Here is a 19,863-nt window from a genome sequence, read left to right as displayed (position 1 = left end):
TCGAAGTAACTCATAGTAGCAGTAATCTCCTAGGCTAAGGCATCACAAATCAGGCCACCCTAGTCCTAAATATTAATACCTAGCCTATTCTAGCATGCGTAGCATGTCTCATAATATCTCATAACAGATAATGTAAGGGTATTTTGGGAAATCACCGTTCGGGCGCTGGTTGATCGTACACACTGCTACTTTCCGCTTTTCCTGAAATCTCTTTCTCTTTTTAGAAAAATCGTTTCTTTTTGAAAATTTCTCTCAATTCCTCAGTTTGAGTTCAGATAAGCTCGGAGGTGTACCCGAATCCCTCAAACCAAGGCTCTGATACCAACTTGTAACGACGTAAAATTTAAAACAATTTTTCATTTTTCAACATAATAAAACTCATATAATATTCCCAAAAATCCCATGTGTATCAAATGTCATCACAATAAAACATATCCCAGAATCTCAAAACAAAATCCTCTGCCAGTGTGTACAGATCATGCCGATGCCTTCCCACGATCCTCGGTAGTACTTGAAACACATATCACATAACACGGTAAGCATTAATGCTTAGTGAGTTCCCCAAAATACCACATTCAGCACATAACCCACTCGAGGCTATAACTCGGTAAGACCCTCTGGTCAGTGTGTCTCAGCGGGACCCTCCAGTCCCGTAGCTCGTTGGACCCTCTGGTCCAGTCTAAATCGTTGGACCCTCCGGTCGGGTCTGGATGAGGACCCTCTGGCCTCGTAAGTCGTTGGACCCTCCGGTCCGGTCTAAATATCACATAGCATACATAAATCACAATGCACATAATCTCAAGTAAACACATAACACATAAGACCCTCCGGTCTGCACATAGATACCACTCTAGGTAATGTATAGTGAGAAGACTCACCTCGGGTATCTCGAATAATCTCGAACTCGAAACACTGATCTAGCCTCCGCCTAATCACATACAGAAAATATCTCTACTTAATAAAAGCTCTCAAAGGCTAGATTAATCCCTTCCTATACTCTCTCAGAAGGGTAAAAGACCATTCTACCCCTCCAATGGTCCAAAAGTCCATTTGTTGACTAAACCCTAAAAGTCAACATAAGTCAACCCTAAGGAGTACGTGACGCGTACCAGACTCCTACGCTGGGCGTACTCGACCTCTATGCTGATATCGGGCTGATTGAGCCCTACGCCCCGCGTACTGGGATTTACGCTCAGCGTACGTCCCAGTTTCACTATTATCTCACTTATGGTCTTAATCAGTTAAGACCTTGGCTCAAAATACAGACCTGGACCCCCTACAGCCTCCTAATCCATAAAGTCGAAGACTTTACGCCTTTGCATGGCTGTAATGGTCATCAACATCCAAAACACACCACTTCCTTCACTAAAGAGCTCATATCTCATGCATGGCTCGCTCCTAACGTCCAAGATTGGATTTCTATGGATCTATAACTCTTTATACACTGAATATGGACAGATCAAGGTCTTATGGAGCTCCTTTACTCATAAAGTCTCCACCTTTGGGACAAAACCCTAGAAATGGTCCATAAAACTCAAATCAAAAAGGTTGAGAAAGCTTTGAGCTTTTTACCTCCAAATGATGCTCCAACCTCAGAAAGTTCAGATCCAAATCTTTCCCTCCAACTCTATCTCTTTCAATGGCACCTCCTTTTCTTCAAAAGCACACAAGAACACTTTCATGCTCAACCACACACACACACTAGCTCTAGAACGAGGGTTAGGGCCACTTAGGGTTTTGCTCTCTGGAAATGGTGGCTAAAAGTGAGGCCATAATGTTCCTTATATAGGGCTCACCCCCATAATTAGGGTTTCAATCTGAACCTAGTACGCCCAGCGTACACTATGGTACGCCCAACGTACTGGGTAGGCTCCGCGTCAAGAATACGCTCATGAGTACGCGCAGCGTACTCTCCCTTACGCCCAGCGTACTCGAAAGCCAAATATTCTATTCAGGGACCAATTTTGGCAACTTGAGGAAAGAAAAGGATCAGAAAGATATATCTGAATTTCGGGATGTTACAAAATCAGGGACGTCATTTAAATATTTGAAGGATAGTCTCAGAATAAATTTATATTAGGGTCATATTTTAAGTAATTGGAATGATATAAGATACTTTATAATATAATTGTAATTTCATGTGACCCAAAAACTTACGATGTAGAAGCATATGGATAACTTATGGTCTGTTTGATTTGAACTTACCGGGTCCAGTAAGAGCTGATTGCTGATCCGGTAAGCAGTCGGGCTGTTTGATAAGAGAAGATTGAATCTGATTTGGCTAACCTTGCTGACCCAAAGGGCTTACTCGGTAAGCTGAGAAATTATGACTGACTGGAAAAGAGAAAAAGCCCACGCTTCTATTTTCATTAATATGTCATCGACTGTCCCTGGATAGCTAATACGAAAAAAGTAATCGGTAGAAAACAACAACAACAAGTATCATTGCTCCTCCTTAGCGTCTTCCACCGGTGACAACCCCACCTGCTCAACATCTCCGACCGACGATCCTTCACACGCGACAACATGCATGTTTTTTTCATCCCAAATACTTCACTGTTGATAGTCCTTCGCATGCGATATCCCTCCTGTTTATTTCTTTTGCTTTTATGTAATCAATTGTGGATGAATTGTAATCATGTGTATGAAAGCAATTTTTTTTTGAAATCAATTGAGAACGATTTTAAGGGTTTGTAGAAAAAAAATTATGAAAGCTTATGAAATCTTAAATTTGAATATGTTTATCAATATGTGGTAAATATGTTTGTACAATCTGAATATGTTGTAAATTAAATGATATGCTTATGAAATTTGAATATGTTATAAATATGTTGGTAGAATGCGATTTTTTTAACATGAACTTATGTGTGCATAAAATCAGATTTTAGGTAGTTGAAATCAGAAAATGTTGAATATGTTATACATGTTTGTATGAAATTAGAAATCCAAAATTGTTATATTCTTATGAAATCAAAATTTATTTGTATGAAATCAAAATTGATGTTGTATATGTTGTTAAATATGTGATGAAATCAGATTCATGCTTGATTTATGTTGTGAATGTGTGCTATGTGGATGATTTAGGTTTATTTTTATTTTTATAATTTTTTTATTTTTTACAATAGACATGACAGATAAAAGAACTAGAGTTAGTTGGAAGTCAGAGATTGTGGACAAAACTTTTTTGGAAGCTTGTATACACGAATTAACAAGTAATGGTCTGGAGGGTAGTGGCCTAAAAGCAAGCTCATGGACTGTAGTCGCGGAGAAATTGAAAAAATATCATAATTTTGTTGTCGACAAAAAACAAATGAAAAACCGATACGACTATTTGAAAGCAAAGTATGTAGGGTGGTTAAAACTTAAAAATAAAACGAAAAATCTTTATAATCCCGTAACGAATTCTTTTAACATGACTAATGAAGAATGGGAAGCGGAAGCGAAGGTATTTATATATATATATATATATATATATATATATATATATATATATATATATATATAATAATTAGATTATTTTGTTTTACTACTTTGATAATATTTATTAAATTTTCAAACAGTTGAACAAGTATGTAGATAAGCTGAGAAATGCACCCCTCCCTTGCCCTGATCTTTGTACCCAACTGTTTGATGGGGCGACCTCGACCGGTGTTCACAGTTGGTGTCCATCTTTGACACTACCTCATCCCAATGAATTCTTTACTAGACATGATTTTGAGGATACAGTGATGGAAGAGCCACCACCTCATGTAGATACCCTAAGATCAACAGTACCCCAACCTACTAGTGCTTCACCTGAAAGTGAAGAAGCATCTGGGCAGACTAAAAACAAGGGGAACAAACGAAATGGTCCCAAGGAAACCACACTTGATGATGAGGTGAAAGAAGTTGGAAGAGAAATTGTCAAGGCTGCACAAGCATTCACGCAAGCAAATAATATTGACAAGGAGATGGATTGTATGGTGAAGTTGGCAAGCTTGGAGTGGGGAGAAGACGATCTGAAATACACCACTGCTCTTATGTTATTCGCTGAAAGTACAGGTAGTAGGAAAATTTGGTTGCACCTTAACTTGTCGACTTGTGAGTCGTGGGTAATGAATGCGAGAGTAAAGTTTAGATGAGTTGTTTGACTTTAGTATGTTATGGTTCATTGTTTGACTTTAGTATGTTATGATTTATTGTTTGACTTTAGTATGTTATTGTTCATTTGATGGATTTTTATGTTTAAAGTTATTACGTGTTATGGATTATTTTGTTAAGTGCAGTTATGTTATTTGAATTTATATGTTATGGAATGTTATGTGTTTAGTATTTACATGTTACGGTTTGTTATGTTATAGATTGTTATGTTATTGATGTAAATGTAATTTGTATTTGACATTTAACAAGTCACATGGATAAACAAGATGAATTTTTATATTTCCTTATATTCTCGTGGTATTGGTTGATGTTGGTCCGACAAAGGCAAAGAATAATTAAAAGAATAAGTGCTAGTGAACCGGTAACAAATGGGCATGTGTATACGCAAGATTTGATACACGGATGTACTATACAATGTTATGATATGATGCGTCTTTCACAAGATGCATTTGTACTATTATGCAATCATTTTACAGGAAGAAATTGGTTGCAATGTAATAGGACGATAAGTGTTGAAGAGAAGATGGCTATGTTTTTACATGTTATAGGACATAATGAACGTTTTCGAGCGGTTAAAGAAAGATTTCATCACTCCACACAAACAATTCATCAATGTTTTCATGTGGTCCTATGTGCAATGATGTGTTTTGCAAGAGAAATTATAGTACCAACCTCGTTTAATCCAACAAGAAATACCTCATAACGACATAGACGGCTAATACACATATTTCCCTGGAGCAATAGGTGCACTATGGAACACTTATACATGCAGTTGTGCCCGTTGATCAACAAACTCGCTACAGGGGAAGAGAAAAAGGTGAAAGTTATCAAAGTGTAATCGGAATTTGTGATTTTGATATGGTATTCACCTTTGTATGGACTGGATGGGAGGGAATAGCACATGATTCTAAAGTTTTGAAAGAAGTTGCATTTAATCCGACTTCTGGATTTCCATTCCCTTCACTAGGTTTGTAATTTTTCTATAACTTTTATTATATATGTTATTTATATGATAAATTTGTCAGTCATCTACAGATAAATATTACCTTTGTGATGCCGCATAACACCCGTGGATTTATGGCTCCCTACCGTAATACTAGATATTGGTTAGCCGATTTTCGAAGAAACAGAGCTTTAACTAAGGAAGAAAGGTTTAATCATGCTTATGAACAACTTAGAAATATCATTGAGCGTGTTTATGGTGTATTGAAGGCGAGATTTCCAATTTTAAAACTAATGGCTCCTTATCCTTTTCCAGTGCAAAGAGACATAGTCATTGCTTGTGTTGCGGTCCATAATTTTATAAGGAAATACAATATTCAAGATGACTTATTTACGAACTTTGAACAAAACACTATGGTTACTCCTGATGTGGAAGGTGCAGGAAGTGAGGGCCAAAACATACAAGACATAGAATGGGGTTCAGAAGCAGTTAGCTATATGACTACTTTGCGTGACCAGATTGCTAATCAGTTACTTTCAAATGGTTTACGTTAAATGATGTACTTTTTTATTATGTCTTCATTTACTCCGGTATAAAAAGGGTTATATCAAGGTCAATAATTTCTTTCTGGTCCACCAATATTTTTTTTTTCAACTAAGGTTTATTTAAGTCCGCCACAGCATGCCTTTTCCGTCTATGACAATTTGTATTTTGGATTTTGTATTTCACTTTGTATTTGGATTTTAAATGATGTATGTTTAATTTTGATTTTATGTGATAGTTTGTATTTTTATAATTATTTTATCCAGCACAAGGGACAACACAAGGGTCATTTGGTCATTTTTATCATTCAATACAATCAGTCAGAGAAATAATCAAACAACATAAACTCAGTCAGATGTGGACTCAATCAACATTTCTAACCCAGTCAACTCTAACCCAATCAGCAACTATCAAATGACCCTTTATTTTATTTTGTTAAATTGTCTTCTTTTGAACTATTAGAATTATTGAAATTTAGCATATTGGTCTAATGAACCAATTATTTTAACTATCGAACTTCGAACATTTTTGAGACTATTTGAAAACTTGTTCATCGGTACTCCAATTAAGGGTTATTTGTTGTTGGCTCAACTGAGAGTTGTTTTCATTATTATTCATTGTTCTTCGCTACCCCATTTGAGGGTATTGAGCCGTTGTTCGTAGCTTTTGTCATTACCCCACTTCAGTGTCATAGGCGAAGCTTTATTAGGATCGTTGTTTTTCGGCCCCATTTTAGGTCGATATTGGACTTATACCTTTTGAACCCATGAGGCATGGACACTTTTTCCATTTTGGATATTAAGTTTTATACATTTTTTATTTATCTTATGAAGTTCATATAAATTTTGATATTAGGAACATTGTACTTTGAAATATGCTATGTTTTCTCTCATTCACTTTAATTGTTGTTTTGAAAGTCGTATGTGAACATTAGTATATAAATTGAGTCTACATTCATAAACTATCTATATAATGTATGACATTGAGATTTGCTCTCTATGCTTCCCAAAGTCTAACCCATTTAACTAGGATTTTAAACGTCCGCGGCAATTATGGATTTAAGAAGTAACAGAGAATAAATAGACGACAATTACATGTTGAAAATAGACGAAAATGTAGTTTCTATTTGTAGAGGTAACTAAAAATAAGCACAAAAACATAAAAAAAATTACAACGAAACGTAGATAAATTTTAAACATAAAAATTGAAACCACAAGTATAAAAGGTTATGAAGTTACACCATGTTTCACAAAAAAAAATTATATAGTTTATAAAAAAACCGAATGCATGTGCATTGACTCTAGCTTCAACATTTTTCTCACATTTTCACATAAAAGGGCTAATTTTGTTTATTAACAATTTCATTAACATGTTAGTGTAGCATAAACGCCATGTTGTTATAAACCAATGCAATCGATTTTACAAACATTTACAGCAATTGGTTGGGTTAACCATTTAAACTTATACTATACTAAAATTACTAATGCATGTTAAAAAAACAATGCCCAAAACATAATAATTGATATGGGTATTTAACTAAATATTTATATAGGATATATGATTGATTGTAAATTTTTGAATCCTTTTAATTCATTGGTTAATAAAAGTGCTTTCGATCATTCATTTCATCTGATCTTTTAGGGATCTTGAAATTATTCATTAGAATAGGTTATTGTTTGCTTTTCGGTTTCAAGAAAGTTTACGACTATTGCATATCATAAATTATCAGATTTTCATAATTAAGTAATGTGAATTTTAACCTTTTCATGCTTTCTCTTTGGTGTTCTTCATTTTCTCCTATGTTGTAATGATTTAAGGGAGCTATTAAAATTCTTCTATTTATGCACTCCAAAGTTGACAAAGAATAAAATTACTTTCATTTCCTATAAAAAAAAGCAAGAATTATGAAAGTACATTGTTATTAATTTATATTTGAATGAAATCTGCTTACGTGTGGTAATCGATTATAACATATTTCAATATTTTATTAGTTTTTTGATGCTTGGTAGGTTACCAGTTGCCCTCGGCTTAAAATAACTTTTCAGTTGTAGTCAAAAGTCATGTCCATTTGTTTATTTTTTTTTCCATTATTTTTTGGATAATAAAAGAAATAGTATCATAGACAGTAAAGTCTTCTATTTATTAATATAATGCTTTTCCACTTATTTGATTGTTTTTGACATATTTGATTCGTTTAATTATTTGTAATTAGTTTGAAACATAAATTTCTTTGTGTTTTCTTTACTGATTCGATCTTTTTTTATCACCGTTCAAGCCATCAAGCAGCTAATGGAGAAAGATGTGGATGACGTTGGAAAGGTTGCCCATAATTTGTGATGATGTTAGGGAGGAAACTCTTTGGTATGTTTATTTCCTTCAAGTTTTTCTTTATATGTTTTTACCAAATGACTTTTGTATTTAGTTTTTTTTTTTAATTGACCGAATATGTGTTGTTTAGTGAAAGAAAATGGAAGAGGGTGATAAGAGCAGTGTCTCTTGATTTCTTTAATGGTTAACAAGTAGATGATAAACTTTGGTGATGGATTGTCTGAAAATGAAAATTTTATATCTTGGAAACTGTCTTAAATGTCAGTTTTTATTGTTCAATTCATTGTTAGCTTTTTAGGTTCATATATACATGCAATAATTCTCTCTTTGATTATTTACATACATTACCAACTTTACCCTTTTAATGTTACATTGAATATGTTGTTGTAGGGGAATAATGATCATTGACAGATGCATCCGATGCAACACATCCATATCTGCAGTTCTGCACGTAGAAGCTATTCGTCAAGATGCAAGTTCCATGAATAAGAAATCAGCAATCTATCCACCTCCTCATAAAAATCTTTTGTAAATATACAGATATTATAATTCTATTAATGTACCAACCTTATTCAATTACTCTAGCAACCTTCTGTTCATCACTTTCTTTTGGAGTGTTTTAGGTGTGTGTTTATTAGATTGTTGAGAAACAAGTGGTCGGTAGTAAGAAGCAAAAGGTAGTCAATGGTTTTGTAGCTCGGGCTGTTGAGAAAAAGAAGGTTGCCAAGAAACAGCAAAACAGTTATTCTGAAGAAAGATCATCAGAATCTGATGGCGAACCAATAAAGGTATAAAGTTCTATGATTTTACACATATTTGCATATGTTTGGTTTACTATTCTTAAACACGTATTGATGTTTATTAGGGCCTCACTTGCTTAGTGAATATGCTTTACAAATTAATGAAGATACCACTTATGAAGACATATGGTTAATATTTATCTACAATACCAAAACCGGCTACTAATCCGGCAGGTTAGTTGGAAAGAAACACCAACTTTTTTCTTTTCGATTTTCTAAAGTTAAAAATTAAAATTCTAAAAATGCCCTATTATGTAAAAAAAATTATTCTCAATTTTCTAAAGTTAAAATTCCAAAAATGCCCTTTTATTTTAAAAAAAAACCAATTTTCTAAAGTTAAATTACTTTTATTTTATTTTTACAAGTGTCAGAGCAAGAGGAGGAAGCAGTACTTTATGCCTTTAAAGTTTAAGAAAGAAGATTCATTTCCAGTAGTCGTGTCAATCTTTTAAGGTTAATAGCAACCTACTTTTCTTGCGAATTAATATAGACATTCTACTTATCTGCAAACATTCTTTTTTAATATTTTTAAATGACAGTCTATATAAATAAGTTTTGTGATGGCATGAAAAATTGGTTTACATCGAGTTTAACATGCTATTGTGTCATCATGATTAATGGCAATAGGGTGTTGTCTACCAATTTAGTTTTCCTATATGTGTCTATGATGTTAGCTTTTTTCCTTTTAACTTGATAAACGTATGACTCTATAAGATGCTATGGTTATTGGATAATCATGTTTCTCCTTATGTCCAAATTACAATGAATATTATTAAATTCAACCATTTTTTACTTATTTAGTTTCCAGCTTGTTTTTTATATTATAGAATAAACAGAGCAGTTATGCTGCAGTTGCTTGCCAAATGGATGGAATTCAATTCCTTCGAGAAGTCAAATCATATATACAGACCTTGAACATTTCAGGTAGGCATGATTCAAAGTTCTATATTATTTTGACACTTTTCCTTTCTATTTACCTTTAAAATATGGGTTCGATGAGTCATTACGTGAGAGACTTCTCACTGCCTCTTCCACTAATGTTTATAGGTTTTGTGATATGCTTACCACCGCTGCTAACTCAACAAATTGCTTACCTTTACAACATTGTACTTAGAAGATCTCCAACGAAGTATAGTAATGACTTTATATATATATATATATATATATATATATATATATATATATATATATATATATATATATATATATATATATATATATATATATATATATCAGTCTATAACATTCATATAATTGGGTAGATTTTTCAAAATAAAGTAGGATGTTATACTAAGTAGATTTGCATTTGAATCTACATTCATATTTTTTAAAATCAGGTATTGTTATGTCGTTTAGGAATGACAACGAACTTTGAGAGGGCGTTTGCAAATACTGTTGCCCTTCTAGTTATATTAAAGAATGTTTATAGAGTAAGGTGTAGAATAGTCCCTTTAGTATATAAAGTTTCTTTAAACTGGTCCTTAATTTTATTTTTATTTCTATAAGAAGCTCTCATATGACATGTTTTATTGTTGCTTTGATTCGTGTTCATAATAAAATAACTAATTTCCTCTTTTGATATATCCTTTTGTTTAATATTTTTTTTCATATTATATGATATGTATTTTTAATTAAATAAAACATAATCCACAAAACACCCCCATCCGCCTCTTCATATTCATTATGACCAACAGTCTGTCAATTTTGTCATGGACCCTCTTCCAATCCCAATCACTAACTCCCATTTACAATGCTACTGATCACTATACACTAAGGTGCTGTTTGTTTTTTGTCTGCAGATCTGCGTGACCACTTCTGTCTGCGCCGCGCAGACCACGCGCAGACATATGCCCTCGCAGACCGTTTGTTTTTTGAAAGTGCGCAGACCTAAAAACGTCTGCGCGAGGTCTTCTTGGTGCAGACATTGACCAATGTCTTCTAAGGTCTTCACAAGTCCAATAAACCTAAACCAAAACAAATAAAAAAAAAACATACACATTTTTTTTCTTTCGGCACCTCCCAATCCATCATATTGAAAATATAAGTGACTATAACTTTTTTATTTTATGTTTATTTAATTATTAATGAATATATCTGTTTATTGATTTTTTCAATAATATTAAAAGAAAAAAATAGAACATTAAAACCATGTTTCTACTTTTATGATGTGCCACTAGAATTTAAAAAAAAATGTGATATGACTATTGTTTAAGACCAAAACAATGAGTTATATTAAAGTATTTATAAAAGCATTGCATTTTGATTCTAATATGAATTATATAAGCCATTAATAATTTTTGTATTTATAAAAGCATTGCATTTCGATTCTAATATGAATTGTTATTGTAAAACCATTTTTTTTATTGTATGACTAATTTAGTTGCATGAATTTTATTTTGAGTGTTCTATGACTATTATAATTAAAATTTTGGTGTTGAAAAATCATTTAAGTTTGTAAAATCATTTTATTTAAAATTCAGTTTATTTCAGCAGTCTGCAGACGTTAAAAAACAAACAATCTTCCTATTGTAGACTGCAGACGTTTGGTCCACCTCTTCAGCTGCAGAGGCTTACAGATGTGGTCCGCAGACTGCAGACATTTTGGCTTCAGAAAAACAAACAGCACCTAACACACCAACTGACTACCTACTTGTCTATTTTTGCAAACCGAAAACCTTCACATCCTATGCGTCCTCACTTTTCGCCCCGCAAATTAGAAACCATAAATCTCAAGGTTTTAAGATGGTCATATATAATGTATAAAGATGTTAATAAGGTTGTTAACAACAGTAAATAGGACTAATATTATAAAAGCCGTAAGTTTTTAATTCATAATTGGAAATAACCGCAATATTTTTTTTATTGTTATGGGCACAATTTTCTCGCAGAATTATCATTCTAGCCCACTTAACGAGTTTCATGGTTAAATTTGTTATCTTTTTGCAAAATCAGCCATAAAATTGGGTTTAAAGTTTAAATTTGGTTATTGTAGTTTGCAAAAAATTACACCACATGGATTTTAACATTATTTTTCGTTTTTTTATATATTTTATTTATTTTTGTTATATATATATATATATATATATATATATATATATATATACACACACACACACACACTTCATTTATTTTCGTTTTTTTACTTTATTTTCAAGAATTAATTTTTTTTACCTTTTTTTTTTTCTATTTTAGTTATTTTTGGTTTTTCTAATGTTTTTATTCATCTTGATTCAAGTAAATAAACTTGAATTCAATTTAAAATATAATAACAAGTTTTTTTTATAGAGACCGTCTATTGTTATTTTTTTTAGTCTATTATAAAATTGAAAAATCTTATCTTAAATTTAAACTATTATATCACATACAGAAATATGATTTAATTTGCAAGTTATATCACACAATGAAACATGTTTTTTTAATATTTATTTTTTCATAACATAAATATAATAGCACTAAAGAACAGAAAACTAAAAAGAAAATAAGTTTGACCGAAATTACAAATAAAATATAACTATTTTATTTACTTGAATAAAAATAAAAAATTACAAAACTATAAATTACCAAAATTATATTATACTCTAATATATTAATACATTTTACATTTTTTGAAAAAAGATCAAGAAAAAGTTAAAAATACAAAAAATGAAAATAAATAATACGAAAAAAAATATGGAAAAAATACGAAAACAAATTAAAAAAATTAAAAATACCAAAAGATTAAAATATAATACGAAAACAAATATGAAAAAAGCTAAAAGAAATACAAAAAATGTAAATTGTATGAATATATTAGAGTAAACAAGAAATAAAAATAAATAAAGTGTAGTAACCAAAATAAATATAGTATATATAGAAAACAAAAAATAAAGTTAAAAAACCATGTTGTCTAATTTTTTGCAAACTACAGGGACCAAAATTGAACTTTAAACTCAATTTTAAGACCGATTTTGCAAAAAAGATAACAAAGTTACTTATGAAACTTGGTCTGGAGTGATAATTTTGCAAGAAAGTTATATCCATAACAATATATATATATATATATATATATATATATATATAAGAGTTTTTTTCAATTACATGTTAAAAACTTAGGTTTTTATGATATTAGGCCTTGTAATAGGTCTAACATGTTGTAGGTTTTGGAGGTAGAAAACGTTTTTTCATTTAGAAAACCAAGTTTTGATAAGGGATGTAGTTAACGTAAATATTTGAATTTAACAATATTGAAAGAGTATGTATCCCTTATGGATCTAATGGATTTGGTATGCACTTTGGAGGGAAGTAGATTTGTATCATGCCTCGCCTTTTTAGGCTATGTTTGACGTACTAGCTGAAAAGCTAGCTGATAGCTGAAAAGCTAGTTGTTAAATAAAAAGCTAGTTGATAGCTGAAAAGCTAGCTGATAAAAAAATAACGTTTGGTAAAACTAGCTGAAAAGCTAGCTGAAATATATAAAATTACATAAAAGGACATGTAAGAGTATGTGTTTCTATAATTAATTAAGGGGTGTATTTGGAAAATTTTAAAAAAGCTCCTAAAAAGCTAGTGTAAGTAGCTTTTCAAAAAGGTAACTTATAAGCTACTTTTTGGCTTACCAAACACGACAACATAAAAAAGCTCAAAAAATAAGCTAGCTTATCAGCTAGCTGTGGCGCGCCAAACACAACTTTAGTAAACTTATGTTTTGTTTTTGTATTCTTATTTTAATAAACATATCTTTCCATTTTAATAAATGAAAAACATATTTTCCATGTGACTTCTCCAAAATGCTTATAACCTTAAAATTAAATTACTAAGTGTCCAATTTACCTTTAATTCATTCAATTTGAATCTCTTTTACAAGGCATTATTTTCGGCTATCTAATATACCACCAAAATTACATATTTAAATCCATTAAAATCAGCAAGGTAATAGTATACCAGTTAGACAATTATTGTAGTAGTTTATGGCTGAAATTAAAGCTTGCACTTCGCATGGGGTTGTCCATGTACGAGTACGACATATCACTATAGGCCATATGCTGCTGCGCCTGGTAGGGGTTCGCGTACATCTGATTGTACATGGCTGCCGGCGAGATGTACGGTTGATATTGTTGCAAGTTTGGTTGTGACCCAAATTGTTGAAATGCGTATTGCCATGTTGGGTGAACTATGTATGGATTTGCTCTCATACACTGTTGTGCAGACGGGTCGAATGGTTGAGCAGTCGCCATGAAGTGAATTCTGGTGCTGCTGAGAAATGGACGCCATGTCCGTAGGAGCTGGATTCCTAGTTGATCGAGGTCTGCACGCCTGTGACTTGCGGCTGAGACACTTTTGGGATTGGACCTTGAGTCTGTTGTACGAACGGGTTGAACACCAGTGGTAGCTGTATGAACAGCGGCACGTGGGGCATGCCTGCCATGGTGGCGTGTGGGTAGATCACCAGTTAATATTGTGAGGGATCCAGGTTCCGGTTCCCGAACTGTGTGGAAACGTTTGTTACTGAGAAACATGTATCTATGTTTACTGTGTTGCGGAAATCTATGGAGTTGTGGTTACGATTGTTGCGTGCTGAGATGGGTTAACTGTTGGACGCCATAGACTGGCTATGTGGGTTGCCGCCGTCTCAGCTGCAGAGCTGGATGGTGTCTGTGAGACTGGCGTGCGATTTGAAGCGTGTTCTTCATGGATATAAACTTGCCCTCCATCTAACGACAGCATTGGACGCACCAGGCTTTTCTCCGCTACCCCCGACATTGTCGGAGTTTCGCCTGCCATCTTTGCTCTTTGGTTTTGCTTCGTAGATGTATCGTTCTGGAGATACGTCCGGATGGCGCCAAATGTTGTGATATGTCGGAGATTGTAGGATTGAGATGAAGGGTGGGTGTCGAGCTGGTTCCTTCTCTTGATATCACAGTCGTTAAACAACGTCCGTGAGTGGTTCCCAAGACGAAGCTCCGACGATCAAGTTAGAATTGATTCCGAGAGAAGATAGAGAATGTCTGAGAGAAAAAGAGTCCAGTCCCTTTCTCCGTAGGGAAGAGGGTTCCTTTATACTCCCTCCGTCCCAACTTAATATGTATTTTTTTTGTCTGTAAACAATAATTTTGGGACGGAGGGAGTATAAAAATAAAGTTGTTTGTTTGTTTGTTTTTTTGTTTTGTTTTTTTTTTTGTAGACAATTTATTGAAAGTTTTTTTTGATATTCGGAATTTCCTATGTATATTGTTTGCTAGGGTAACAATTATAATAGGAATCCTATGAAGTGTGGTATTAGGCCCTTTTATGATTTATGATTTAATAATAACTAGAAAAGTATCCCCATGCTACGCATGGGGTATCTATTGAAGCTCAGGATATAAAAGAGGGATGAAAAGCGGGCAAACTTCAAATCAGGGACCAAAAGCGCACAAACCCAAACTAACGTGGCAAAAGTTTTAAAAGGCAAAAGGTCACTGTTTTACTATTCATAAGACTCCTTTGGATTTAATATATATATATATATATATATATATATATATATATATATATATATATATAATAGAAAAGTTTAAAGTAAATGATCTTTTTTGGCAAAAACATATATAATTAAAGGCAACATAATACATATACCAAAATCATAATTGTCACAAAAATCTTTTTTACAAAATAAAAAACCCTTTTGAATATCTAGTCCAAAGACTACGACATACCGCATAAACCATTTTCGAGTTCTCGATCTTTATTTTTTTGCTTTTTTGTATGAGTTTAGGTTGACATAAAGAGTGATTGGTCCATTTCATTTGGTGATGGCTCGTTTACACCTCCCCTAATGGGCTATGAATCCGGTTTACACGAACCATCATCAGTACTTCAGTAGCCCACATATCAAATGAAAACCGAACCCGGTTTGATATTTTCTTTCCCCTTCATTATCTCACTCCTTCCTCAAACTTTTGTGGATAACCCTCAGTCCGGCAGACCATCAGAAAAGCTTCTCAGAGCCAAAACCTTAGTACACCGGTAGAGTTGCAGATTAAGTGTAGAATTTTTCAAAAACCCCACTCAGAAATGGCAATTTCCTCATCTCTAGTCGCAACCTTGTTTCCATTATGCAATTCTTCCTCAATGTCTTCTACACCTAAGCTTTCTGCTTCACTTTTCATTCCAAATGGTTCATCGACCTCCAGGATTCAGTTCCAGTCACCTCGTTTATCTACAACCAGAGTCTTTGCAGCTCCAGAAGCTTTGGAACAAACCCTTCAGGTATGTTTCCATTCCACTGTTGTATTTGAATTTCCCAGTGTTATGCTGTTTCTTTTGTCTGAATTGATGCGAGCTCGTTTCTTGATTTCGTTGATGTTGTTTTGCTAGACTGAGGATCCTGAATCTTCGACGGTGATTGTGGGGTCTGATTCCGAAAAGGTAATTTCTGCTGCTTATGGTTGTTCTTTTGTTTTATAGTAAAATTTTGGGAATTAGGTATCTGAAGAAGAATGTAATTGGCCTTTTCACAATTGAGTTGGTTTAATTGATCACTCTTTGGGCTAGTTTGTATTGAATTCCTGGTTAATGCAAGAAAGATGTGTATAAAATTGTAGATTAAAGCTTTTACAAACTCCTATTGTTTAGTTCATTTTAACATTTTCCATACATGGATTCCATTTGCATGATGTTTCAAATGCAATGTGAATGTTATCAAATTTATTTGATTCCATGAAAATGGAGAATCAAATATACCAAGGGAACATTAATTTTGCACATTTCAAATTGGGGTGTTTTACAAAGTAATTTAAATGAATTGAAATCAGAATCAAATAATTATGCAAATTCATCTGAATAATCAGTTTTCACACCTTCATACTTTCTTTCCCAAATCTGATAATTTTTTCTTGTTTTTCAGCTTGCACCAAAACAGAAAATAAGGATTAAACTGAGGTCTTATTGGGTACCTTTAATCGAGGATTCATGCAAGCAAATCATGGATGCTGCTAGAACAACAAACGCCAAGACCATGGGCCCTGTTCCATTGCCAACCAAGAAGAGAATATACTGTGTGCTTAAATCTCCTCATGTTCACAAAGATGCAAGATTTCATTTTGAGATCAGAACCCATCAACGGTTGATTGACATTCTACACCCAACTGCACAAACCATTGACTCTTTGATGCAGCTTGATCTTCCAGCTGGTGTTGATGTTGAGGTTAAGCTTTAGAAACGTATTTAGAGTTCCTTTTTGCTACTAAGTGCTTCTAATTGACACTTTTGTATCGTAAATTTGTTACTTGTATCAAAGGGATGATGTTTGGTAAAATATTTTGTTGGTTGGACTGGATTATGTTTATGCATGTTAAATTTGATGGCCTAGACCACAAGTCACGATTAAAGGTTGTTTTGACTAGCTATAGACAAAAGGTGTTGTTTGATTCTTACAAAAAGTTGAGGGTTCAAGTCTCGCTATAGATAAAAGGTGTAGATTTATGAGTAGAATAGGAATGTGTGTTAGTTGGTTGTGTTTTTTTTTCAAATGATCCCAACTCACAAAGTTAGATGGGACATGCCTACATAGGATGAGACGGGATTGGACGTGGGTTCCATGCCCCTCCTTTTTGGATTAGACAAGATTGTAATTTTTGTGCCATAATGTAGAATAATCGTTTTGTAATGTCTTGTGATGTCCTAGGTAACAAAGTGGAAATGGTTTTGGTTATTGTGGCTTTATGAATAGAGTTTGTAACTATCATAAAATTCCCAAGTCACAATTATATTTTATCGTGTGTTGTCATGTTTAAGTTTTTGGTGTTTATCAGTATCTCTACATTGTATTTTAGTCATTAGCTTTAAAGGACCTACTAAAATCAAATCACCTGATAAAACTACCTATGATAATACTACCTAGTACCTACGATAGATCGAGCTACCATTCAATAATTAATTCTTGATTCGGTTTGGTGGTTTTTTTTTCTTTTCATTTTGTTATATTAATACACATTCTATTAGGAATATATGAGACCATTTTCTTAACAAGTGGTATCAAATCTCAAGGTCGATGCGAGGTATCGATTATAGAGCTTTATATTATGCTCCATGAGGTGTGGATTATAGAGGTTAAAGTTATGCTTTGTGGTTGCAACTTATTTTGATCTTGGACATCATAAATGAATATATATTGGGTATCTCAACGGTTTATAGGTTGTTTTGTATATGATAAATATGTATGCAAGCTGACGGTACTTATATTCGAAGGAAGGTTCTGGTTAGGAAAGACTTGAAATTTATGTGTCTTAAGTGACCCAACTCTTTTGCCTAAGAATCATTTATTGGGTGTATAAGCTTGGTGCATATTTTTCTATTATAATGTAACGTCCCAAATCTTCCACCAAATTTAAATTTTTTGAAATATATTTAAAACAACCAAAAACCCTCCTTTTGAAAGAAAACATAAGTATCCAAAGGGTTTAAACGTCATAAAACAACTCAGAGTAAAACGAAAGTCTCAAACACATAATCATAACATAGAAGTGAGTACAATCACGACACCCCTTGCCCTTCTCGCCAAAACAACCTAAAAACATTTTATAAACAATAAGTAAATACAAAGTTTAGTGAGTTTCCCAATATAACCCATCACATATACTTTGCATACAAACTGCAAGCTTATAAACTCATCGTAACACCCCTATGCTTCCGAGCCTATAGGCTCGTAGTCTAACACCATTCCGCCATCATCCACTTAGGCATGTAGGCGTTCGTCGTCATCGCATCAGACTTGTAGGGTTATGGCTTATCAACATCCTACCATCATCATGGCAAACTGATAGACTCACGACCTATCGTCGTTCCACCATCATCATGGCAAACCGATAGGCTCACGGCCTATCGTCGTTCCACCATCATCATACCAGTAGGCGCATGACTTATCGCCGTTCTAGCATTATCCTATCAGGCCTGTACCCTCACGACCTATCGTCGTTGCACAATTATCCCATACGAATGTATATTATTTCATCATACGACCTTCCAACTAACACACCAAAGACTACTTTAGTATAACCACACATTTGTGCAATAACAATACACAAGTATCCTACCAAAAAAATGACATATAAGTTCACACATAATATAGTGAGAAAATCCATATAAACCTAGCAACCCAAGTTTAACATGCAAGTCCCTCAAATAAATCAGCTAGCAAATACCACCTAATACCAAATAGAGGCCGATCATCGGTCCAAAACTCATATCCGAAAAACTTTGACCAAAAGTCAAATTGCTCAAATAGTCAACGCTTGACGGGCTGCTCATCATAGGGGATCACGTCACGAAGCTCGACGTACCGCAAAGTAGTACATACAATTCTCTTCTACTACAATCCAAAATACACTACTACAAAATGTCACATAGAACTCGCCATATAAGACCCGGTTTATGAAAAAAACGGGACATATTATGGAAAAACGGGTTTTATAAAGGGGGAGTTATATGACCCTGTTTAAGGTATGGAACCGGGATATATGACTGAACTAAACAACCCGTTTTCTAATGATACAACCGGCACTTTTAGCTGTAAAATCATATGACATGTTTTTGTAAATAAAACCGTGTTCTATGGCTATGGGGCGTAATGGCATATCAATTTTTGATATCCTGCCACCAAGTTTTGATATCCCGCCTATCAATTTTTAATATTTTGGTATCCTGCCATTTGAGTCGGTATACCAGTTCAAAGCTTTTCTTTGCGACCACTACTACTGAAGCTTAGAAAGTTAGGAACCACCAAACCCTAATACTCTTAAACAATGTGAATTCGAAGCTTTATCTCCGCTAATTTCACTAGAGCCACACCAATCGATTTCCCCAATACTGAGATCAACACTATTGAGGTATAATTTCGTTTGAAACTCATTCTTTATGCATATAAATTTTTGGAATCTATTTAGATGACCAGAGTCATCGATCCTCTGTTTTGATTTAATATAGGATCCGGACGAGTTCAAGACAATCCTAAAACCATGTCTGAAATTAACTTTGCAAAATGATAAGAAGCAATGTTTCATTGTGTTTGTGTCTAAATCTACACCCAATCAGGAGTCAGCATACGAGATGGCACACAAATTTTATGAAAAGCTTGAAGTTGATTTCAACTCA

At 33.5% G+C, this 19,863-nt stretch overlaps 2 protein-coding genes across 2 annotated transcripts; both read left to right on the top strand.

Annotated features, from left to right (window-relative positions):
* The first annotated feature begins 3,127 nt into the window (after positions 1 to 3,127).
* On the top strand, positions 3,128 to 5,637 carry LOC145140327 (uncharacterized). The gene is made up of 4 exons (XM_079073851.1): positions 3,128 to 3,445; positions 3,561 to 4,041; positions 4,913 to 5,111; positions 5,166 to 5,637. The coding sequence occupies exons 1-4, from the start codon at positions 3,128 to 3,130 to the stop codon at positions 5,635 to 5,637; spliced, it is 1,470 nt and encodes a 489-aa protein (XP_078929977.1).
* Positions 5,638 to 15,639: 10,002 nt separating this feature from the next.
* On the top strand, positions 15,640 to 17,102 carry LOC145141142 (Ribosomal protein S10p/S20e family protein). Its single transcript, XM_079074480.1, has 3 exons — positions 15,640 to 15,981; positions 16,090 to 16,140; positions 16,619 to 17,102. Exons 1-3 carry the CDS (start codon positions 15,787 to 15,789, stop codon positions 16,928 to 16,930), a joined length of 558 nt encoding a protein of 185 aa, XP_078930606.1. The 5' UTR covers positions 15,640 to 15,786; the 3' UTR covers positions 16,931 to 17,102.
* Positions 17,103 to 19,863: the final 2,761 nt, after the last annotated feature.

The sequence above is a fragment of the Lactuca virosa genome, chromosome 9 (assembly GCF_052849685.1).
Source record: "Lactuca virosa cultivar CGN04683 chromosome 9, Lactuca_virosa_CGN04683_v6, whole genome shotgun sequence".
In the NCBI taxonomy this organism is placed as follows: Eukaryota; Viridiplantae; Streptophyta; class Magnoliopsida; order Asterales; family Asteraceae; genus Lactuca; species Lactuca virosa.
This window is presented reverse-complemented; position numbering and strand designations above follow the sequence as displayed.